The 24,391-nt window shown below is 50.9% G+C and overlaps 1 protein-coding gene and 1 long non-coding RNA gene across 5 annotated transcripts; one reads left to right on the plus strand and one right to left on the minus strand.

Moving 5' to 3' along the window:
- The first annotated feature begins 13 nt into the window (after positions 1-13).
- Positions 14-19,285, plus strand: NACC1 (nucleus accumbens associated 1). 3 transcript variants are annotated; one of them, XM_084756502.1, is made up of 6 exons: positions 14-218; positions 12,443-13,354; positions 13,467-13,640; positions 14,905-15,010; positions 15,110-15,207; positions 16,481-19,285. In XM_084756502.1, exons 2-6 carry the CDS (start codon positions 12,451-12,453, stop codon positions 16,741-16,743), a joined length of 1,545 nt encoding a protein of 514 aa, XP_084612628.1. In that variant the 5' UTR covers positions 14-218; positions 12,443-12,450; the 3' UTR covers positions 16,744-19,285. The 3 variants fall into 3 exon arrangements, with proteins under 3 accessions (XP_084612628.1, XP_084612627.1, XP_084612626.1); XM_084756501.1 differs by lacking the exon at positions 14-218 and adding an exon at positions 260-377; XM_084756500.1 differs by lacking the exon at positions 14-218 and adding an exon at positions 711-845.
- Positions 336-12,434, minus strand: LOC311583192. 2 transcript variants are annotated; one of them, XR_014774399.1, is made up of 3 exons: positions 1,474-12,434; positions 1,213-1,259; positions 336-466 (listed from the first exon to the last, which is right to left on the minus strand). It is a non-coding gene; the product is annotated as an uncharacterized lncRNA (long non-coding RNA). The 2 variants fall into 2 exon arrangements; XR_014774400.1 differs by lacking the exon at positions 336-466 and adding an exon at positions 781-911.
- Positions 19,286-24,391: the final 5,106 nt, after the last annotated feature.

The raw sequence follows: 24,391 nt of genomic DNA on the forward strand, positions 1-24,391 counted from the left end.
GCCGGCTGCGCCGTGCGCTTCCTCGGCGCTCGGCTGGGGCGGCCTGGCCCACAATGAATGGCCGCCGCGGCTACCACTGCTGCTGAGGCGGAGGCCGCGGAGGCCGCAGAGGCGGAGGCCGAGGCCGAGGCGCAGGGGGGCGCGCCCCGGGCCCAGGCCCGGCCCCAGCTGCCGCTGCGGAGCCCGCCGGGAAGGCCCGGAGCGCGGCCACAGCGCAGGTGAGATGGTCCGCCCCAGGCCCAATTCCGGCCTCCTCCCGCCGGGGCGGCCCGAGGACATCCGAGGTTCCGGCGGAGGGCCGAGAGGGGAGGCCCCGGGGCGTCCTGCTAGGAACGAGAAGTCGAGCCCGCGGCGCTGACAGCGGCGGGAGGGCAAGGGTGAGATGGCCCGACCTCAGCTGGCGGCCTACAGCGTCCAGCCCCGGGCCCGGCCCGCAGGGCTTGGGGGAGGCGCCGGTCGCGGGATCCTGGAAGTCGCAGGGCCGGAGGGGGTAATTGTGAGGAGGCGGCAGGCGAGGCCGGAGGGGGAGGGGAGGCCTCGGGCTGGCCAGGGCGAGAGGGGGGGTGGGGGGGGAGGGCCGCGCCGCCCGAGGGAAAGGGCCTGGAGGGGGACCGGGAGGGCCGCAGTCTGCAGGTAGGCAGCGCTAGGGAGGGGGGTGGGCGGGTCAGGTTACAGCCCTTTGGGGGGGGGCGATGAAAAGCCCGGGAAGTGCGACTTGGTGGGTGTGGGCGGAGCTCGCTCGAGTGGGGGCGGATTGGATTGGAGATCCCTGGGATGTTTGCGGGGGGTCACACGAGGTCAGGGATCCGAGATGTGGGGGGTAAACGACATCCGGTGGGCACCAGGTAAGGCTGGCGACTGCGATTAGAGTGTCGCGAGTTGGGAGGAGGCGCAGGACCCGTGGGCTGGGGCTAGTTAGGGATGGGGGGTCAGGAAAAACTAGGGTGACCTAAGGAGTCTGCCCCTCATAGTCCCATGTATCTGCTTAGGGTCAGAACCGGGGGTGGGGGGGGTTCCTCTTTTCCCATGCCTCTTCACTGAAACCCTCGGCCAACTGCTGCTAGCAGGGACCGGCCAGAGGGCGGGTGGGAGTTAGCGTGGGTTGCGCCGGATACCTAGCTCACACATCTTGTTTTCCGTCTGGAGGATGGCCCCTGCTCACCCCACCCCCACCCCACCCACCGTGCATGCACACAGCCCAGCAGACATTACCTGAGTCCTGAATTCGTTCTCGGCCTTCTGGCACCGGAACCTGGGGGCTTTAAAAAGCAAGAGGATGAGACCTCACAGCTTATCTGTGTTTCCTAGCATTCCAGGCCCAACTTGCTGCACGGGCCTGAATTCTGTGTCTCTCCTTCCCCCCCCCCCCCCCCCCGCAAGGTAAAGCGTTGGGATGGTTTTGCCTTTAGGCACAATAGTGCCTGAAGCTCTGTTGTATCTTTGAGACAAAACAGGTACTTAACACATCCTGACCTGTGCCTTGGGGGCTCCTGATCCCAGGTCCCTCCCTTCCTCCCTCCCAGCTTGGTGTTCCTCCCAGGTCAGGTTGTATGCTAAGCCAGTAAGCTCATTGATTGCTCGCCACCGCTGGGTCTTAAGCTTTCTCTTTTCAGAGAAAGAAGCTGGGCTTGGGGCGGGGCTTGTCCCTGGTCATATGACTAGATTGTGGCCTATGCCTAGTAAATCAAGTTCGCCCTCCTGGGGCATCAGCAAAGAAATTCCTGCTGCTCCCATTCTCTGTTGGTGCTCTCTCCCTGACCTGGCCTTTCCTGGGCTCCCTGGAGTGGCTCAGTCAGTCCCTTGCACATGGATCTAGTTTCCCTGGAGTTCCTCGGAACCGTGTGTGGGCCTCTTTCGCTGAGGCCTGCTCGGGACCTTGTCTCCCGTCTCGCATCTGGGAACCAAGGCACAGGGGTCATGGAAGTGCTGTTCTGCTACAGGAAGTGGCCATAGCAGTGGGTGGGAGGGGTTCGGGAGTGGGATTTTGCCTAAGCTTTGTTCTCCCCACTTCATTTTCTTATCGGCTCCAGCTCGGGACTAATTGCAAGGTTAACTGTGTTGTTCCCCGGGCAGGTGTGTGTTTGTGTTGGGAGGGTAAAGTTTTTGTTTTAGTATTTGGTTTTGGTTGCTGTTGGGGGAGGGGCAGGTGTTACCCTAGCTCAGGCTGACCTTGAACTTCCTATGGCCTAGACTAGTTTTGGAACTATGCCCCTCTTGCCTGGGCATCCCAGTTCTGGGATTACATAGGCATGGGCCACCACACACCGCTGCCCTGATGACTTTGGTTGGACATCCTCAGCACCAGAGTCAGGAGCCATGAACTTCTGGGTGACTGGTATCAGGCAGTCTTGGGTTTAAAGATGACTTTCTTCCTGAGTCTCTCTTTTCCCCTCATCTCCTGTTTCTAGAACACAACCAACAACTACTGGCTGGGCGCTGCCCTCTGCCCTGGTCTCTTGGTGGGGGGAGGGGAGCGCTAGGGACTGGACCAGCAGCCTATGTTAAAGAACTTGGTGCTTGCTGGTTGTTCTCCACTCTGCTGCTGCAGCTCTCCTAAAGCCCTGTCCACAGTAAGACCCTCCTGCTGGGGCAGCTGTCTTGTTGGGCTAGTATCACCTCAGAACCTTTATTCAGAATATAAGCCTTTATTCTCAGCATGAGTTGCTGCTTAACCTTGTGCTTTGGCTGTTGGTGTACAAAGAGACTATGATTCCTACTTTTGGACCAAGGGGAGCTGGCTGCTCCCAGGCCTCAGCTGGGTGGGGTATTGAGGACAGATGGTGTCAACTAGTCACAGCTGGAATGCAGAACTGGTAGGAGTTGGCCCTGTAGTGTGGCAGCGAAACGGTCAGGTGGCACCTCCACCTGAAACTAGAGCAGGATGTGCACTGGTCATTTCAGCTTTTCGGTGAGAACCTGAGGCAAACACAGCAAGCTGACGGGCTAACGTGGACACTTTGATTTCAGTGCTCTGTGCCCATCCCCTGCTGGGAACTGAAGAAGCAGCTCTGAGGAACACATTCACCACGAGTTGGTTCTCTGCAATTTTTTTTTTGAGATTCATTTTATTTATTGTATATGAGTGCTTTATCTACAGAAGAGGGCATCAGATAACATTATAGATGGTTGTGAGCCACCCTGTGGTTGCCGGGCATAGAACTCAGGACCCCTGGAAGAGCAGGCAGCACTGTTAACCACTAAAACATCTCTCCAGCCCCTCTCTGCAATTTCTGTTCAGATGGTGATCAAACTTAGACAAGGAAATGATCCTCAGAGGTACAGAAAATCTAGGCTGCTCTGTTAATGAAGATGGTATAGCGAGGAGAGATGGTCAGTGGTGTGGGGGCAGGGAGGCTCCCATTGGGTAGCCAGAGACAAGCCCGTGATCTGAATAACAAGTTGGGGGGGTTGTTCTGGCTGAGGACAACACATTCAGGGCTTTTATTGAGTGTGTGCCAAGCTCCTGCTGAGATACCAAAACGTTTTGTCTTTGTGAGAGAGCAGTGAGAGGCAGAGGATCCTTCATGCTGACCACAAGAGAAGACTCAGGGGTCTCCCTAGCACCCCTAGACAAAGTTCAGATCCCTTGACTTATGTCCAGAGTCTCTTTGTTCTTTCAAGACAGGGTTTCTCTGTCTAGCCCTGGATGTCCTGGAGCTAACTGTACATCAGGCTGGCCTTGAACGCATAGAGATTTTGCCTCCAAAGTGCAGGGATAAAAGGCATGCGTCATCACCACCCAGCTCAGAATCTCTTAAAATCTGTCCTCCACTACCCACCTCAAGTTCATGAGCTAGGCTTTTCTTTTTTTTTGTTTGTTTGTTTGTTTGTTTTGTTGTTGTTTTGGGGTTTTTTGTTTGTTTTGTTTTTGTTGCTCTTTGTTTTTGTTTTTCAAGACAGGGTTTCTTGGTGTAGCCTTGGCTGTCCTGGACTTGCTTTGTAGACCAGGCTGGCCTCAAATTCAAAGAAATCCCCCTGCCTCTGTCTCTGAGTGCTGGGATTAAAGGCACTCACCACCACACCTGGCCAAACTGGGCTTTCTAAAAATCTGTATTTGGGCCCTCCAGGGCCCATCAGAAGGCTGGCCGATGAGCTCAAGCCCAGGGGTTTGTTGCCAGAGCCAGTGACAGATGCAGCACCCGCCTGGCCCTGCTGTACACCTTGAGGTGGTGCTTGGGCACTGTGTCCACTTCCTGGGTTCTCCCTTTCTCTACATACTTAGGTGCCTGCACCTCAGTTATTTTGAGCATTTTTCTGTGTTTGAGCTCATTTAAGCCCAAGACCAGCCAGCCACATGTGTTGTCATCACTGTCTGACATATGAAAAAACTGAAGCGGTCCTTCAATACATCCTTCTCTGAAGCCTGCAGTAGTGCCTATTTGCCAGTGTTGTCTTCCTTGAAGTGCATTGGCCCTGTCTGTGGCTAGTTGGGGTTGGACGAGAGAACCAGGCAGGTTAAAAGTAGCATGTCACAAGTTGTGCTCCAAAGGAACTTGTCATCCTATCTGTTCTCTGCTGTCTCAGCAGAGGTGGAAAAGTTAGAACTTTTGGGACCTCTGTGTCTGGTCTTTTATGAGTGGAGCGAAAGAGATGAGGATGAGTGAACGTTGTCATGGGACAGAGTCAGGTGCCACTGCTAGTCCACCCTGCTCAGTCCAAGCCCATGGCTAAAGGCCTTAACCCTCAGTTTGCCTATCTGATAAGTAAGTACACACAGTCATGCCTGACCTGTTTAGGTTGCAATGGGCGGGAGTAGAGCCACTCCTGGCTTCTAGGAGGCCAGGCTAGCTTATTAGCCTAGGACAGTTGTCTAGGATAGCTTCCCACCACTAAGAATTGAGCTGGTGGCCAGGCATGGTGATAGACACCTTTAATCACAGTACTAGGTGGCAGAGGCAGGCAAATCCAGGTCAGCCAGCCAGGGCCACATAGTGAAAACCTGTCAACAACAAAAGAAGGACTTAGTGTAAATGGCATTGATATGGTGCTCCAGTGATAGCCAGTGTCTGGTTTTGCAGGGATTGTGGGAGATTCCTGTTGGCTATGTGGTGAAACTGTACTGTAAAGAGGCCCTTAGGGACTATTTCCTGGCAAGTCATCCCAGCAACAGCACAGGTTCCAGGAGATAGTGAAAGGCATAAAATGACACGGTTTACAGACAGGTGCAAAGAGACAGTACCAGTAATAGCTGGTGCTGTTGAATATTCGTCAGCTAAGAACTGAGATTGCTGTGTTGATTGTTATGCCCCTTTTTTTTTTCTTAAAATATCTTTTGTTTGCTTGTTTGGGGGCAGTAACTTGCAGAAATCACTCCTTTCCACCTTGTGCATTCTGGAGATCAAACTCAGGTTGCGAGGCTTAGCAGAAAATTGTCTTTCCCCATGAAGCCATGTCACCAGGCCATATGTTCATCCATTTTACAGACTGATGTCCATCTGGTAGTGCTCTGCTTCACCAGTGGCAAGCATCAGCAGGGATGTAAGCCTGGTGGACTTCAGAAATACCTCTGCTTGCAGGTTCTGCATCTCCTTTTTTTTTTTTTTTTTTTTTTTTTGGTCTTTTAATAAAATGGGGTTGGTTTGGTGCGTTTGTCTTTTTTGGTTTTGTTCTTGTTTGTCTGTTTTTGATTTTGGTTTTTGGAGACAGGGTTTCTCTGTATAACAGCTCTGGCTGTCCTGGAACTCCCTCTATAGTCCAAGTTAGCCTCTAACTCACGGAGATCCACCTGCCTCTGCCTCCCAAGTGCTGGGATTAAAGGCGCCACCACCACCACCCAGCCTGCAAGGTGTGTTCTTAACCTCTGAGCCATCACTCCAGCCTCGCATCTCCATTCTTTTTTTTGTTTTGTTTTGATTTGTTTGTTTTGTTTTGTTTTGTTTTGTTCCAGATAGAGTTTCTCTGCATAGTCATAGCTGTCCTGGAACTCACTTTGTAGACCACGCTGGCCTTGAATTCACAGCACTCTGCCTCCAGGGAGCTGGGATTAAAGGCGTGTGCCATGCCGGGCCACATCCCTATCCTTAACCATAAATTGAAAACTATTCAGAAACAGTTGTGTCTGCATTGAATGAGTACATGTTGCTTACTTTTTGTGGTTTTAGGGATGGATCCAGAGCCTGTGCCTGCTGGACAAGCACTCTACCACTGAGCTACACCCTCAGTCCTCAACAGACTTTTGTTTCTTCTCCTTATCCTATAAACAATACTGTGATACTTCCTAGTTTTGTAACAAGATCTTGTTGCATATACATAGTCCAGACCAACCTTGAACTAATGATTCTCCTGACTCAGCCTCCCAAATGCTGAGATTAGAAGGCATATAACTAGCCTCTTTGATTTATGCATTTACTTTTTTATTACATTTTAATCTATTTATTTGGTAGGAGATCCATCAGAGAACAACTTGAGGGTGTCAGTTTGATGTCTCTTATGTAGCTTTTATATTAGATTCAGTACTAGAAGTCATCCAGAGATACTTTTAGGTCTAGAGGCGCTGGAGGTGTAGCTCAGTGAAAACACCAGCCTAGCTTGCAAAGGTCCCACATTCTATCCCCAGCACCAGAAAGGGACGCACACATACACCCAAAAAGTCTACCAGAGATATGTTTACATTACATACCACCATATCAGTTTATATAAAGGGCTGGAGCTTCTGTGTTTTATGAGACATGGGTTCTCCAAGCAGGTCTTGCTTTATTGTTTAATTTGCTTTTTCATAGTCTTGCTGTATAGCCTTGAACTCCTAGCTTATGTGGTCCTCCTGCCTCAGCCTCCCAGGTAGCTAGGGACTAGTGTGTCAGCTTTCTTACTTGATAAATGGGAGAAAGAATCATCATTTCTGACATGTAGGGGCTCTCAGCCAGGGTCAGGAGCCAGGTTGGACTACATACACGAACCAAGACTTTGTCTTGTTTAGAAGATACGTCTCTGCTGGTATCATGGTCCTGCATGATCTCCAGTGCATCTCAGCAAGCCCCATCTACTGTGGAACTATCCTCCCTCAGCCCCACTACTGTTACTGGCTAGTTACGCCACTGATACCTCAGGAGCTCTGCACTTGATCTTTGTTCCCTCTGCTCTCTTTTGGGTCTGAAGGTGCTCATAGAGTGACTGGGGCTTGGAAGAGTACGCTTATGGTCAGACTCAGTGGGATTACCCAGGCCAGGGCTCCCAAACAGGCAGAGTAGTCGCTGGGCTCTGTTGGGATCTGGAGCTGCCCATTTGGGGCAAGTAGAAAGAGGAGGTAACAGACAGATGCCCATTCCTAGAGGTGCTCGTAAAGGAAGAAGGTGCAGGGGTGTGGGCAGGAGGAATACCAGGTCAGGTTGACCTTGGAGACCCTGTGGTAAGGGCCCCAGTTAGCCAACAGACTCCTTTCCTAGAGATGGGGAGGCTTGGCCTATTCACAGCTCCTGCCTGCCCCATTTGTGGCTTTTTTGCTACTAACTGGTGTTTCCATCTGCTTGGTGCTTCCATCCTAACTGCTTCAGCATTGTCTGCTTCATGGACAGGATTCTCCAACAAGCTTGGGCCTGTTCTCTGTGTGATCCAGGCCTCTGCTTTTGCTTCCCTGGCTTATTCTCCTAAATGAAATGTCAGGAAGGCTCATTTCTTCTCAGGAAGTGTGTTGGGAAATGAGGTAGCCTTATCTGAGCTGGTACCAGGCACTATGAAAGGCAGCTGCTGTTCATACTTCTGCCGTGAATTCTGTTTTCCGAGACTAGGTACTGTGTAGCCCTTACTGTCTTGGAACTCGCTCTGTAGACCAGGCTGACGTCAAACTCAGAGGGAGCCACCTGCCTCTGCCTCCTGGGTGCTGGGATTAAGGCGTGTGCCACCACCTCCTGGCCTTGCCATGAACTTAATGACAGCCTTTTAGGGAAAGAAAATGAACTCAGTGTGGGGAGGGGGAAATGCCCTGGGACTTGGGAGGCAGAGGCAGGCAGATTTCAATGCGTTCAAAGCCAGCCTGGTCTACATAGACATTCCAAGCCAACTGAAGCTACATAGTGAGACAGACCCCATCAAGATGTTTACTTTCCCTGTACTGTCTGGATGGGAATATATGTGTCCCTGTTGTGCTGCTGAGGTTGGACCCAGAGACTTTACCCCTGAGCTGCCCCAGCAGAAATGTACTGCCTCACCCTCTGGAGGCTGGAAGCTCGAGGTGAAGGTACTGCAGGCCCCAGTCTTCAGTGTCTGTGGAGGGTGGTGGTGGGAGGGATGAACAAGCTTCCTTGGGTATTTCGTGAAGGTGGGACCATCAGACTTCTTACCTTTTGACTCCACTTTCCAAGAGAATAGATGTGTGTCGCTGTGTCTGCCAAAGTCTTGCTTAACTGTTGTATTAGAAATAGATTTTGGAGTCGGGCATGGTGGCACCTTTAATCCCAGCACTTGGGAGGCAAAGGCAGGTGGATCTCTGTGAATTCGAGGCCAGCTTGGTCTACAGAGTGAGTCCAGGACATTCAAGGCTGCACAGAAAAACCCTGTCTTGAAAAACAAAACAAACAAACAAAAAACAGATTTTGGAAAGAAAATGCTTATTTAAAAAAGGAGAGAAAAATAGATTTGGGGGCTGGAGAGATGGCTCAGTGGTTAATTGAAGTCAGTGTTCTTCCAGAGATCACAACCATCTATAATGTGATCTGATATTTGTTTGTTTTTGAGACTATTTTTTGGTTGGTTGGTTGGTTGGTTGGTTTTTTGAGACAGGGTTTCTCTGTGTGATAGCCCAGGCTGGCCTCAAACTCCCAGCAGTCCTTCTGCCTCTGCTTCCCAAGTGCTGGGATTAAAGGCATGCACCACCACACCCGACAAAATAAATAAATCTTAAAACATAAAAAAGAAAGAAAGAAATGGAGCCGGGCATGGTGATGCATGCCTTTAATTCCAGCACTCGGGAAGCAAAGGCAGACGGATTGCTGTAAGTTCCAGGACAGCCTGGTCTACAAAGAGTTCCAGGACAGCTAGCGCTACACAGAGAAATTCCATCTCAAAAAGCAGAGGAGGAGGAGGAAGAGAGGGTGTTGGACATACAAAATAGTTTTTTTTTTCTTTTTTCTTTCCTTTTTTTTTTTTAAGATTTATTTATTTATTATGTATACAGTGCTCAGCCTTCATGTACTCCTGCAGGCCAGAAGAGGGTATCAGATCACATTATAGTTGGTTGTGAGCCACCATATGGTTGCTGGGAATTGAACTCAGGACCTCTGGAAGAGCAGTCACTGCTCTTAACCTCTGAGCCATCTCTCCAGCCCCAGTTTTTCTTTTTTAGAGTTTTGATTTGTTTTTGAGACTGGGTCTTCAAAGCTCAGGCCAGTGCAGTTCTCTACCTCATCTACCTACTACTGTGACTGCTGGTATGCACCATCATACTGGGCTTGGTGGTGGTGGTGTTTTGTTTTTGTTTTTTTTAATATGAATACTCTATCTGCATGTATACCTACATGCCAGAAGAGGGCATCAGATCTCATTATAGGTGGGTGTGAGCCACCATGCGATGCTGGGAACTGAATTCAGGGCCTTTGGAAGAACAGCCACAACTCTCAACCACTGAGCTATCTATCTAGCCCCTGTTTGTTTTGTTGAGATTTACCATGCACTCCGCCCTTTTTTGTTTGTTTTTGCTTTTCTGAGACAGAACTTCTCTATGTAGCCTTGGCAGTCCTGAACTCACTGTGTAGACCAGGCTGGCCTCGAACTCACAACAATACACCTGCCTCTGCCTCCCTAAGTGCTGGGATTACAGGTGTGCACACCCATGCCCTGCTGCACTCCACGCTCTTTTGTTTGTTTGTTTGTTTGTTTTTTGTTTTTTGTTTTTCGAGACAAGGTTTCTCTGTGTAGTCTTGGCTGTCCTAGACTCACTTTGTAGTCCAAGCTGGCCTCGAACTCACAACGATCTGCCTGCCTCTGCCTCCCGAGTGCTGGGATTAAAGGTGTGAGCCACCACGCCTGGCGCACTCCACTCTTTTAAACTTGTTTTTGAGATCTATATTGCCCAAACTAACCTTTGTCTTTAGGCTCAGTGGATCCTCCTCTTTGTCCTCCAGAGTTCCTAAGACTGCCACACCTGGCTTTGTAGTGGTCTGTCATGTATTCAGAGACAGGGAATGATCAATCATTGTTAACTTGGTGTGTCTTAGGATTTCATTGCTTTTAAGGGACACCATGACCATGGCAGCTCTTATAAAGGACAACATTTAAATGGGGCTGCCTTACAGTTTCAGAGGTTTTGTCCATTATCTTTATGGTAGGAAGCATGGCAGTGTGCAGGGAGACATGGTGCTGGAGGAGCTGAGAATCCTATATCTTGATCCTCAGTCAGCCGAAGAAAACTATGAGCCTTGGTGCAAAGCCCACCCCCACAGTGACACGCTTCCACCACCAAGACCGCACCTCCTGGTTGTGTCCCTCCTTGTGGGCCAAGCATTCAAACACATGAGTCATTGGGGGCCAGACCTACTCAAGCCACCACAGAGTGATAGTTCATTACCCCAGAATAAGCATGCAGCCTTTGCTTTAAGCAAACCCAGTTCCTTCTAGCTCCTCTCAACTGTTTTGATTTAATGGATTTCCCTGTTGTGGACATATACATGGAATCATATGTCATGTGGTTCTTCTATCTGGATTTTTCCTATCATATGAAGAACTTTGAGACTTTTTCCAAGTTGTTTCTCATATTATATTCTCACCAGTAGTGTGTGAGAGTTCAAAGTTCTCACCTTCAGTAATACCTCCATATTTCACTGTGAAGATAGAGGTGTCTGGGACTTAAGAGTCTTGTTCACACACCCTAGCCTTCTGCCTGCTTTGTTCCTGCCTTCAAGCCTACAGTATGGGTTGATGCTTGTTTTGCATTATGGTTTGGATGTGCGTTTTCATGGTGACTTGTAATATGATCAGTGAGTACTGAGGGTCATATTCTGGGCTGTAAACAGTGATGTAGACGTGCCAATGGCCATTCTTACATGGAGCGTAAGAATGTTGGTGCAGTGTGCCTGTGTCATCTTCTCATGGGCAGGAGGCTGATCTTGGCCATTTGCCCTCAAGAGTCCGTGGGTCCACAAAGCATTCCTTTAATGGTGAAACTCAGTGGTAGAACACACGCCTGGCTTTTGTAAAACCCCGGGTTTTGGCTGGGGATGGTGGTGCAGGCCTTTCTTTAATCCCAGCACTGAAGAGGCAGAGGCAGGTGGATTGCTGTGAGTTTGAGGCCAGCCTGGACTACAAAGAGAGTTCTAAGACAGCCAGGGCCATTTCACAGAGGAAGCTCTGTCTCCAACCCCACCTCACTCCCACCCCCCAAAAAAAACCCTGGGTTCTAACCCTAGCACTGTCCAGAACATTTTAAAAAGTTTAGGCTGGGCATGGTAGCTCATGCAGTCATTCCCAGCACTCAAGGCAGTTAGGCGGTGAGTTCAAAGCCTAATAAGTAAGTTGCAAGACAAACAGGGCTACCCAGAGAAACCCTGCCTCAAAAAAGTTAGTTTTTATGTGTATGGATGTGGGTGTTTGCCTGAATGTGGCTTCTGTTGGCATCCCTGGAGCTGTGGTATGGGTGGCTGTGAATATGAGTGCCTGGAGTCAGACTTTGGTCCTCTGCAAGAGGCAAGCGCTCTTCGCCACTGAGCAGGCTCTCCAGTTCCTGCACAGAACACTGGAAATCCAGGTGTGATGGTTCATACTTGTTATCCTGGCATTCTGAAGGCTGAGGCAGGAGTAGTGCCACGAGCTCTAGGCCAGCTATTATGGGAAACCTGTCTCCAACAGACAAAGCTTGAATATGGAAAGTATTACATAGTGCTTATATCAAGCCAGGTATTACAAATCCTAGAGGTTATTTAAAATAAATGGGGCCACATCAATAACCCCAGTACTTTAGAGGTAGAGGCAGAAGGACCAAGCCTGAGGGCCAGCCTGAGTAATGAGGCTCAGAAGCTTAGTAGTGGAGCACTTGCCTAGCATGCTAAAGGCCCTGGGTTCTGTCCCTAGCTCCACAGGAAAGCAAAGGAGCTTAAGTGGCTGTGAATCCCAAAATCTACAGTGTCCCTGAACCAGACCCCTGCAGATGCCCATGAGATAACTGTGTCAGAAAGTCAGGGCTGCCGGGCGGTAGTGGCGCAGTTTTAATCCCAGCGCTCGGGAGGCAGAGGCAGGTGGATCCCTGTGAGTTCGAGGCCAGCTTGGTCTACAAAGCGAGTCCAGGACAGTCAAGGCTACACAGAGAAACCCTGTCTCAGAGGAAAAAGGGGTTATGTGCGGACAGGAAGCAGAGGTGGAAATGCTCCTCTTAGATGTATTACATACAGATTTTGCCGTGTGGAGGTTCTGGCTCCCACATGCTCTAGTGCAGGGTTGGGGTTGTTGAGGCAGGGCAGGGCCTATGTTGGTTTCTGCCACCTGACCTGTCCAGTATCTATCTCCTGTCCTTATGCAGCTGCTGCCATGGCGCAGACCCTGCAGATGGAGATTCCAAACTTTGGCAACAGCATCCTTGAGTGCCTCAATGAGCAGCGGCTACAGGGACTATACTGTGATGTATCAGTGGTGGTTAAGGGCCATGCCTTTAAAGCCCATCGTGCTGTGCTGGCCGCCAGCAGCTCCTACTTCCGGGACTTGTTCAACAGCAGCCGCAGTGCTGTGGTAGAGCTGCCGGCCGCTGTGCAGCCACAGTCATTCCAGCAGATCCTCACATTTTGCTATACAGGCCGGCTGAGCATGAACATGGGGGACCAGTTCCTGCTCATCTATACAGCTGGCTTCCTGCAGATCCAGGAGATCATGGAGAAAGGCACTGAGTTCTTCCTCAAAGTTAGCTCTCCAAGCTGTGACTCCCAGGGCCTGCATCCAGAGGAGGCCCCATCCTCAGAGCCTCAGAGTCCCGTAGCGCAGACGTTGGGCTGGCCGGCCTGTAGCACGCCACTGCCCCTCGTGTCACGAGTTAAGACAGAACAGGAGTTGGACTCTGTGCAGTGCACACCCATGGCCAAGAGGCTGTGGGATAGCAGCCAGAAGGAAGCTGGAGGCAGTGGTGGCAGCAATGGCAGCCGCAAGATGGCCAAGTTCTCCACGCCAGACCTGGCCCCTAACCGGATGCCCCAGCCTGTCTCAGTGGCCACAGCTACAGCAGCAGTGGCTGTGGTTGCAGTGGGGGGATGTGTGAGTGGGCCCAGCATGTCAGAGCGGACCAGCCCAGGCACCTCCAGTGCTTACACTAGTGACAGCCCTGGCTCCTACCACAATGAAGAGGACGAGGAAGAAGATGCTGGTGAGGAGGGCACAGATGAGCAGTACCGTCAGATCTGCAATATGTACACCATGTACAGTATGTTGAACGTTGGCCAGACAGGTGAGTGTTGCCTCTCCCTGTGCACATGCGCACGCGCGTGTGTGTGTGTGTGTGTGTGTGTGTGTGTGTGTGTGTGTGTGTAACATGAACACATTTGCCCCTATCTCCACAGCTGAGAAGGTAGAGGCCCTTCCTGAGCAGGTGGTCCTCGAGTCCCGCAGTCGCATTCGAGTGCGGCAAGACCTGGCCTCTCTCCCAGCTGAACTTATCAATCAGATCGGCAATCGCTGCCACCCAAAGCTCTACGATGAAGGTGACCCGTCAGAGAAGCTGGAGCTCGTGACAGGTGTGCTGGCTGTATTTCCATCCCCAACCCCTTTGCTCTGCAACCTCTGGTCTCATGTCACACTGATTACAGACTAGCACCCTTCCTGTGTGTCCCAGGGCACCTGACACTCTCGGTTCTCATTTGGACATCTGGTGGTAGCAGATGCACTGACAAGAGAGGTGTTAGATGAATTGGGGCTGGGTGTGAGTCAGCTGTTAGTACCTACCTACCATACACAAAGCTCTGGATTCCATACCAAGCACTGCATTAATTGGACAACTATAATCCCAGCACTTACGAGGTAGAGGCAGCAGGGTCAGAAGATCAGTCAGCCCTAAGTAATTCAGCGAGTTTGAGGCTAGCCTGGGATACATGGGACCTTTCACACACTCACACAAAGAACAATTGAGCTTAAGGCTGTGGTATGACCCAGTTTAGAGCACCAACATGCTAAAGAGATCCCAAGTTAATCGCTTATTTTGTGTGTGTTTTGTTTTGTTTTTGAGACAAAGTTTCTCTATGTGGCTGTCCTAGAACTTGTTACTCTATAGACCAGGCTGATGACGGCGACGACTGCTACTACTTCCTTCTTTCTTTCTTTCTTTCTTTCTTTCTTTCTTTCTTTCTTTCTTTTTTGGTTTTGGTTTTTGGAGACAGGGTTTCTCTATGTAGCCTTGGCTGTCTTGGATTCACTTTGTAAACTAGGCTGGCCTCAAACGCACATCAATCCATCTGCCTCTGCCTCCCGAGTGCTGGGATTAAAGGCGTGTGCCACCACGCCCGGCTGACCAGGCTGACTTCAAACTTAAGAGATGAACCTCCCTCTACCTCCCAAGTGCTGGATTTAAAAGTATATGCCACTACCATCCGGCTAGATCCCAGGTTTTATTCTCAGCACCACAAAACGGAGGTGGGTCAAGAGAGTGGTACAAAACTATCTCCAAGTTAGGCAGAACACATCTGAGGTCCTAGATTCAGAGCTTTAAGCTACGGTGGCTTACATGGTGAGGTTGTCTCAGTCAAAAAGAAGGGAGCAGGGAGAGGGAGGAGAGAGAATGGATTTGCTTCTCACCAAGACCAATCTGTAGATTTCTGGGTCATGAGACCTAGTGGAGAGGGGTGGGGCTCACTCTCACTAAGGCCTAGACATACTACTCTTTCTGGACTTCTCCCACCTTGTTTGTATCTACCTGGGTGTGTTTAGAGTGGCTGTGACACACGAAAGGTGTTCAGACTGGATGAACTGAGATTTGGGCCCAGATCATGTAACTTTTCTTACTAGGCACCAATGTATACATCACAAGGGCACAGCTCATGAACTGCCACGTCAGTGCAGGCACGCGGCACAAGGTCTTGCTGCGGCGGCTCCTGGCTTCCTTCTTTGACCGGTGAGGTACACCCCAGAGCCCCAGGGTTGGGGAGCAGGTTGTCCCCCAAATACCTTGACTTGAAGCTCTGATGCCCTTTATACTTTACCCCATCTCCAGGAACACACTGGCCAATAGCTGTGGCACTGGCATCCGTTCTTCCACCAATGACCCTAGACGCAAGCCACTGGACAGTCGCGTCCTCCATGCTGTCAAGTGTGAGTGTTTCGCTGGGGCATGGGGTTGGCTTTTTCCCTTCAGTGTTTGACATGACAGATGGATGGAGTTGGGGTTGGTTTTTGGGGGGTTTGAGACAGGGTCTCTAAGCACAGCCCTGGTTGGCCTGGAAGGAACTATGTAGATCAAACTGGCCTTGAGCTCCCAAGTGCTAGGATTTGGAAGCCTATGCCTCCTTAAAGTGCTTGCCCATAAGCATGAGGACCTGGGGAGACAAGACAAGGGTCCTATAGGTCACTGGCCTGCCAGCCTAGCCAATCGCTGAGCTCCAGGCCAGTGACAGGTGAGGGGCAGAGGAATGGCTCAGTGTGGGCAGCGCACTTGTATGGTTACTGGTGTGTGATCCTCAGAACCCACACGAAGGTGGAAGAAGAAAAGCAACATGTAACAAACAATACATTGCTTTTGAAAGGGTTCTGTAGCTAAGGGTGGTGGCACACTCTGGAGACAGAGGAAGGAGGGTCTCTTCCTTTTGACCCTGTCTCCAAAAAAGAGGTGGGGTATCTGGAACCAGTGAGGTGGTTCAGCAGCTAAACAACTTGAGTTTAACCCCTGCATCCCTTCTACAAGTTCTTCTCTGACCACCACACATCCAGGGTTTTTTTGTGTGTTTGTTTTTGTTTTTATTTTTGTTTTTTATGTATACAGTGTTTTGCTTGCACGTACACCTATATGCCAGAAGAGGGCACCAGATCTCATTATGGATGGTTGTGAGCCACCATGTGGTTGCTGGGAATTGAACTCAGGACCTTTGGAAGAACAAGCAATGTTCTTAACCTCTGAGCCATCTCTCCAGCCCCCACACATCCAAATTTTAAAACTTTTAAAAAGTTGCTGGATCAGTAAGAACAGGTGGTCAAGATAATCCACAGCTACATTGGAAAAACAGGGAGAGTTCTGAGGGTCTCTTGAGGTTATATTGGGAAAGAGGCTGCAATTAGGAATTTTTTCACATTTGGCATATAGTATGGAGGGGGCCTGATTGTCTTTGTCAAGCAAAAGGATCTCAGGTCTAGGGTAGTCAAGGGAAGATTGACGTGGCAAGGCAGTGGCAGTGGCAGCCACTTGTCAGCGGAAGGCCTACCTTTGCATGAGCAGCCTCCCTGCCTCTGAATCTACATTTCCCAGAGTAGGGGAGCCCAGGTGTCTAGCAGTAGTTTGGTATAGTTAGTGGTATCTACTGGACACAGCCATAGAAGCTGGGAGGCTTAATGGAAGGCGTCTAGACCCAAGTTGCATGCTCTTCCCCCACAGACTACTGCCAGAACTTCGCCCCCAACTTCAAGGAGAGTGAGATGAACGCCATTGCAGCCGACATGTGCACCAATGCCCGCCGAGTAGTACGTAAAAGCTGGCTGCCCAAGACCAAGCCGCTGCACCTGGTGGAGGGTGATAGCTACAGCAGCTTCATCAGCGACACTGGCAAGATAGAACCGGACATGATGAGCATGGAACACAGCTTCGAGACAGCCAGCCATGATGGCGAGGCTGGCCCTTCAGCTGAGGTTCTCCAGTAACATATGTGACACCCCCTTCACAGGATGTCACTCTCCCCCTCCTATCACACACACCCCCACCTTCCACCTGGTCACGATCTACTGTCTGTCCCTCCCCAGGACCTGAGAGGGGGTGCTCCGTGCCCTCTATCCGGATGCAAGAGCTGGCTGACCAAGGCCAAGCCACTGTACCTAGCAGAGGGCAACGCCTACAGCAGCTTTCTCAGTGACAGTGAGAAAGAGCAGAACATGGCAGAACATAGAATACAGCTTCCAGACAGACAGCCCCCTCAGCGGAGGTCCTCCAGTAAACTGCCCAGGACCCTCCCATGGATGTCACACTCCCCCTCCTGTCACACACATACCCTTACCACCTTAGTCACGAGCTACTGTCTGTCCCTCCCCAGAACCTGCAGGGGGTGCTGCATGCTCCCAGCCCCTCTGCCTCCCTGCCATCCCACACCTTTTCCCCAAAGCAAGCTGGGCTGGGTCAGGAGAGGACGGGCATCAGGTGGGATCTGTGACCTTCCTCAGCACTCTTGGGGAGCCCTGGTCCCCTTCCTCTTAGGCATTTCCCAGCACCAGGCCCGGCTAGGGGATGGGCAGGGCTCAAGAGCCTGCCCCTCACTGTGGCTGCTTGGGACTCCACGGGCCCAGGGGTTCTCAGGACCCCTCCCTCCAACCCCCAGTGCTTCCAAGTCTCCAAAAGCGCCTTCCTGTCCCTCTCGTCTGTACCTGCACCTTGGGGCTGGGGTAGGTGAGGCCAAGAGGGACTGTCCATTTTACAACTGAGGAAACAAGCCCAAAAAGGCTTAGAAAAAATCTAGAACTGACCCTCTGTGAAAGGCTTCATCATGCCCCTCCCAATCCCACCCTGCTCTGCCTCTGGGGTTCCCCTCAGCCCAAGAGGCTAATTCCAAGAGAGCAGTGTTCCTGTGGGCAGGCGAGGGTCTCAGGACAGGTTTCCAGTCTGGCAGAATTTGTGTGTGTGCGTGTGTGCCTGTGTAGAGTGTTTGCTTTTAAAACCATGAAGATCAAGAGGCAGCAAGACCAGGGTCGGAACCAGGGAGCAGGCTGGGAGGCCACTGCCCTTCTCCCATCCGACCCTGGGCAGGGCTCCCAGCCCCCACCCCTGTACATAACTTTTTGAAACATTTTTTTAGCGAATGAAATAATGAAGTATAAGATTTCCTTTTATTTTTCAAATCAATGGGAATGTGTCTGAGGTCCCCTGGGTCCCTGGGCTGTGGAAGGCAGGATGCAGGGAAAACTGTGTGTATGTGTGTGTGCGTGTGTGGAATGTGGGTGCATGTTTCCACAGGGGCCCAGTCCCAGGGCTCCTGTGGATCCAACCAGCTTCTTCTCCCCCAGGACTACAGTTTAAGGGTGTTCACAGGTCCCAGTTGGCTGAGCCTACTCCTGGGGGATGAGGCAGGGCAGGGTCCACATCCATTGTCAGTGGTTTGTGGAGCTTTCTCTGGCCGTTCCTTTCCACTCTAGCTCTCCAGGAGCAAGCTCTTGGGTTTTTGAGTTTCATATGTGAGCACAGGGTTTCTGTTATTCTCCTCTATTAATGTCATTTCACCATCTCACTGGTTCTGTTCTAGCCCTGACCTCCCTCCCTCTCTCCAATTCTGCATCCTAGCATCCTTAATGGGGAAAAGGGTTGCAGGTTTGGAGAAGGTGGGATGGAGCCTTTTGAGTCAGATCTGGAGACCTGCCTCCAGGCCAGCAGCACCCTCTAATCTGCCGGGATCCCTCTTAACATCCGATGGTGAGGGTGGGGTGTTGGGTCTGACTTGGCCCCCAGTACCTTAGCTCTGGGTGGCCACGTGGAGGGGAGTTGACATCCCTAGCTAAAGCACAAGCACCTTAGTCATACCCCCTCCCTTCACCCTTGCCCTGGCCTGTCGTCCCACCTCCCTCAGCGAAGATCCCAAAGCACAATCTCCTGGTGAAGTGGCAAGCAGCTGAGCCTGGCCATGATGAGGGCAGGCTGTGCTCTCTGCCCAGGCTTCATAAGGGGGCAGCTCCATGGGACTGAGAGGTCTTGTAGTAGAGTGGGCAGCAGAGCCCATAGGTTCCAAGCACCTCAGGAGGTGGCCCTGACTCCCGGGGCTTGGGGTGAGGGAGGTATAAAGCCAGGGGTGCAGGGGAGAAAACTACTCACTAGGAGAGCCAAAGACAGGGTTGTGCCTTACCTCAGGAGCCACCCCTGCGCCCCTCCTGGCGGTCAGCTGCTTGCCCTACCCTCCTGAGAGCTGCATGGTCCCCACCCCAAGCACCCAGGAGAGTGAAAAGTAACCCACCTAGCAGGAAAACAAGTAGGGGCAAACCCAGTGGCTACCCTCCCACCCATCCATGCCTCTCATGGGGACAGGACATCACCCACTGGCCCAAGTGAAGTGCCAATGCCCTCCCCACCCAGAGCCAAGCCCCCACCCTTCCTAGGCCCACAAGTGAGATTGCACATTAACTACTGTACGGAGAGGAGCGGTGTTGGGAAATGTGAACCCTGAGAGTCAGTGATGCTGATAAGAATAAACAAGACGCCTTTGTAACAGCCCTGCCTTGCTCTGCTCACTGCATAGGGGCGTGCTACCCATGTGGGTGCACATTATGTGTTGGAGTCCTTGTGCTGCCACCAAGCTGTAGCCCAGCCTGATTTCACAAGTGCAGCTAGGAGATAGCAGCTCCATGGTGTAGAGGAGCATGCACATGGCACTGGGTCCTAGGACCCCAAGAAAGGCCAAAAAACCAAAGAAGCTTACTTAGAGAGATTGAAAACTAAAGGACTGGGAGTTGAGTGACATGGCCAGTTTGAGAGTACCCTGGGCTACACAAAAGGGGAAGGGGTATGGTTTAGCGCTTAGGTCTCATCAGGTCAGTGGCCTTCACTGTACCCGAAGACTAGCCCAAGCTAGCCCGCTCTGTTAGGCATTCCTCTGTGCAGGTGTATTCTTGGGAAGATAATGAACATTAAGGTCCACCTTGGATTAGGAGCTTGGTTTGGTTTGTGGTTTATGAAACGGCTCCCAAGCTGGTCAACACTAACAGTACAATGGTACGTGCTGTCAGAAGTGGATGTGGGGCAGTTTGTACGAGGCTTTCCACTTGACCCTATGAAGTGCATTTAAATCAGGACCTGTGTCAGAAGCTAGGTTCCAGCCCAAGGCCTGGAGCTCTGGACGAGCCTTGGGTTAGCTCTTCAGGGTCTGCTCTTTCCAGTAAGAAGGACAGATCAGATAACGCAGTAGACCTAGGGCTAGGGGGCGGGGGGGGGGGGGGTGGTGGCAGGGGAGGGACCCAGAAGCACCGTAATGACAGACAACTGCCCTTTGTACTTTAAAAAACAAAACCCACCTACCCAAAGAGAACTCACTTCCACCTTCCTGAGGACCCTGTCCATCTGAGATCTTGTGGTCCAGTTGATGGGCAGAGACTTCCAGCATGTCAATGCCATGACAATCAGTCCCTGTGCACCAGAGAAGCCAGGGTATCACCGCCACAGCTCTAGTCATACATGCCCTGCTCATCCAACTCCCCCAGCGTGATGGGTCTCAGAACTGGATGCTCCCAGACACCACTTGCAGCTGCTCTTGTGCTCTGTGATGAACTGAATGGAGAGCCTTTCAGAGCCTCCCAGCCCCGCGCACCTGCTGCATGGCTTGCTGTTCATTCCAGGTGGTCAATGGACACTAACCCAAAGCAGACCCAGGATGGGCTTGCAGCCAATTGACAGGGCGGTGAGTGACAACATAGACTGTGGACTGTCCTCCCCACACCTGCCACACACTGACAATGGGCCCTAAGGCCATTCCACTTGAGATGCTTCAGTTTTCTCATTGTTGCTGGTTTATTTTGACACAAATTTGACTCTAACCCTGGCTGGCCTGGAACTCAGAACTCTGCCTCGGCTTCCTAAAGGCAAGTGCCACCCAGCTTAAGAGAGCCATATGGGGTCCTTGTTTTCCAATGTTAGAATGAGGGTTATTAACTTCATAAAGAATACCTAGAGTGCTGGCCGTGGTGGCACACACCTGTAATCCCAGCACTTGGAGGCAGAGGCAAATGGATCTCTTCAAGGCTGGTCTAGTCTACAAAGTGGCAGCCAGGGCTATGCAGAGAAACCCTGTCTCAGAAAACAAAAAAGAATGCCCAGAACAACGACAGGAAATACTAATACACCTTGTTTTCTCTATATTGTCTCTCCCCCCCCCCCCTTAGAGACAGGCTGTCCTGGATTCACAGGCTGGCCTTGAACTCACAGAGCCCTCTCTGCCTCTGCCTCTGCCTCTGCCTCCCAAAAGCTGGGATTGGATGGGTATGGCCCCACCACCAGGCTTCCCGGCACTGGGCTTCCCTTTATTGTCTTTATGACACTGTATGTACACTCACATGCCAAGGCACTGCACCCCAGGCACTACTGCACAGGTCCCTCTTGTTAGTTCTACTCTGTAGTCTAGGCAGGCCTTCAACTTAGAATCTTTTTTTTTTTTTAAGATTTATTTATTTATTATGTATACATTGCTCTGCCTGCTTGTACCCCTGCAGACCAGAAAAGGGCATGAGATCACATTGTAGATGGTTGTGAGCCACCATGTGGTTGCTGGGAATTGAACTCAGGACCTCTGGAAGAACAGTCAGTGCTCTTAACCTCTGAGCCATCTCTCCAGCCCCTCAACTTAGAATCTTATTACCTTATCTCAGTCTCCCATTACCTGGAATTGCAGGTGTCTGCCACTTGGCTGGTGTGTGTGTGTGTTGATATGCACACCCACACTTCATTTAGGTTTTGGGATTTTTTGTTTTGATTTTTCGAGACAGTTTCTCTGTGTATCCTTGGCTGTCCTAGACTCGCTTTGTAGACCAGGCTGGCCTTGAACTCAGAGCGATCTGCCTGCCTTCCCCTCCCCAATGCTGGGATTTTATTTTGTTTTTAAGCCAGGATCTTGGAGCTGGAGAGATGGCTCAAAGGTTAAAAGCACTGACTGCTCTTCCAAAGGTCCCGAGTTCAATTCCCAAGAACCACATACATGGGGGCTCACAACCACCTATAATGAGATCTGGTACCCTCTTCTGGCATATAGGCACACATGCATGCAGAACATTGTATACATAATAAAAAATAAATCTTACAAAAACAAAAGATAGGGTCCTCAAGCTCCTTTCTAGCTAAATGGCCTTAAGCTGCTGCTCCTCCCACCTGTACCTCCTGAGTGAGTCACCACACCCTGTTGATGAAGTGCTAGGCTTAAAACATGCTAAGCGCTGGGTGTGGTGGCGCATGCCTTTAATCCCAGCACTCAGGAGGCAAAGGCAGGCGGGTCGCTGTGAGTTCGAGGCCAGCCTGGTCTACAAAGTGAGTCCAGGATGGCCAAGGCTACACAGAGAAACCCTGTCTCGAAAAAAAACAAAACAAACAAACAAAAAATTCTAAACATGGGAACCAGCATTTGGGAACCTGAGGCAAGAGGATTACTGTGAGTTCAAAGGATGGGTGCGGTAACACACGCCTATAATCCTAGCCCTCTTGAGGCAGAAGCAAGTGAATTTCTGTGACAAAAAAAAAAAAAAAAACCACTTAAACCCTTAATGTGCAGGAAAGCTTCAGTAAGTAGTCTTCTGTATATTCTTGGCCCCTTGACCACAGGCTGGAACTCTCTCTCTCTCTCTCTCCCTCCCTCCCTACCCTCCCCCCTCAATATTCTAAGACCTCTGCTTCTTAGGTGGAGGGTGTGTTATGAAGCCAAGGGCCCTGGTCCTGATCTAGGAGGTTGGATGGTTGGAGCTGTCCTTAGGCTGGAGCCTGTTAGCATTTCTGCAGCCCTTAGTGTATTGCTGTGCTCATTTAGTCGGCAGGGCTGTGAGGAATGGGGGGTGGGGAGGTAGAGGGTGCTTTATAGTACAACATCACAAGAAAGATATGGGAGGGTCTCCCTGTGTAGTTCATCTGTAGACCAGGCTGGCCTTGAACTCAGGTGTGTGCCATGAGGCTGTGAAGATGGCTCTTCAAAAGTAAGGACACTTGATGCCAAGCCTGACCACCTGAGGACAGCCCCTGGGATCCACATGGCAGAAGGAGAAAATCAACTCTCATAAGTTGTCCTCTGACCTCCATACATACATACACTGACTATATATATATATACACACACACATACACAAACAAGTAAATGTAGAAATTAAAGTCTAGCTAGGCATGGTGGGGCATGCCTACAATCCCAGCACTCTGGTAGGCAGAGCCAGGTGGATCTCTGTGAGTTCAAGGCCAGCCTGGTCTACAAAGCAAATCCAGGACAGCCACGGCTACACAGAGAAACCCTGTCGGGGGGGTGGGGGGGGGATCTACCTAGGCCCAACTTTCATAGAACTTCTGAACTTCCTGCTGCAGCCTCCAGTTCCTGGATTATAGGTGTCAGCTGCAGCTTACCATGAATTTTTAGTTTATTTGAGATGAGTTTTCACTGTTTAGCCTTGACTAACCTGCAACTTGCTGCAGTCTTCTTGCCTCAGCCTCCTGAACATTGGAGTTACAGGCATAAACCACCATGCCCAGCTCATTGTATCTTTTTTTGGAGGGGGGGCTTGGTTTGGCTTGGTTTTTTTGAGACAGGGTTTCTCTGTGTAGCCTTGGCTGTCCTGGACTCATTTGTAAATCAGGCTGGGCTTGAACTCACAGAGATCCACCTGCCTCTGCCTCCTAAGTGCTGGGATTAGATCCCCATGTATTGTTTAAGCAATAGTTACCAACTATTTGAAGAGCATTGATGAGACAGCAAGAAAAACACGTACTTAAAAATGTTTCTTAAGCTGGGCGGTGCTGGCACATGCCTTTAATCCCAGCACTTGGGAGGCAGAGGTAGACAGATCGCTGTGAGTTCAAGGCCAGCCTGGTCTACAAAGCGAGTCCAGGATAACTAGGACTGTTATACAGAGAAACCTCGTCTCAAAAAAAAAAGTGTTTAGGTACTGAGGGTCTAGGTGTAAACTTCTCTAAAAGAGGCAGGTAGGTAACAAAGCATGCACAGAGCCTGGACATTGACACAGAAGGACAGGTTCACACATAGAGAAGACAATACACAGGGTCAGACTGACAGCAACACCTTGGGCTGGATGAACTCATTACCTCTTTATGACTTTTCTCCATGAACGCCAGGGCTTTTAGGCTGACCGAGTGGGCCTTCATTTGCTGAGATGAAGACATTACAGTCTGGACACCCTAACACAAGCTAAATGTGATGTTGCACACTTTAATCCGAGCATGCACGCGAGGTAGAGGCAGGTGGATCTCGTTTCAGGCCAGCCCGGTTACAGTGAAAGCCGGCCTCAAGACACACCTGTACCCCGTCTCGACAGACACCCCAACCAGGCCTTCACCTAATCTGTACTGCTTCCCACAGCCTCTCTGCAAACACCTTTCTTTCCTGCAGGTCTCCGTAGCTCACTGGTGGTCTATTCGAGCTATGACCGCCCCACCGCAGAGCCTCCCTGCAGGAGTTCGCGCCAGCACTGGTGCAGCCCACTCGCCCTTAGTAAGCTGACCGACCTTATTCACTGCTTTCTGCACCTCCCTGCAGAAGGCACACAAGAAGCACCACTCTGGCAGGGGTCCTTACATCGGCCCCCAAACCAACCGAAGCCCTGACACCCCAACAGCCCTCTAAAC

The sequence above is a fragment of the Acomys minous genome, assembly GCF_964271855.1.
Source record: "Acomys minous genome assembly, chromosome: 14".
Taxonomy (NCBI): Eukaryota; Metazoa; Chordata; class Mammalia; order Rodentia; family Muridae; genus Acomys; species Acomys minous.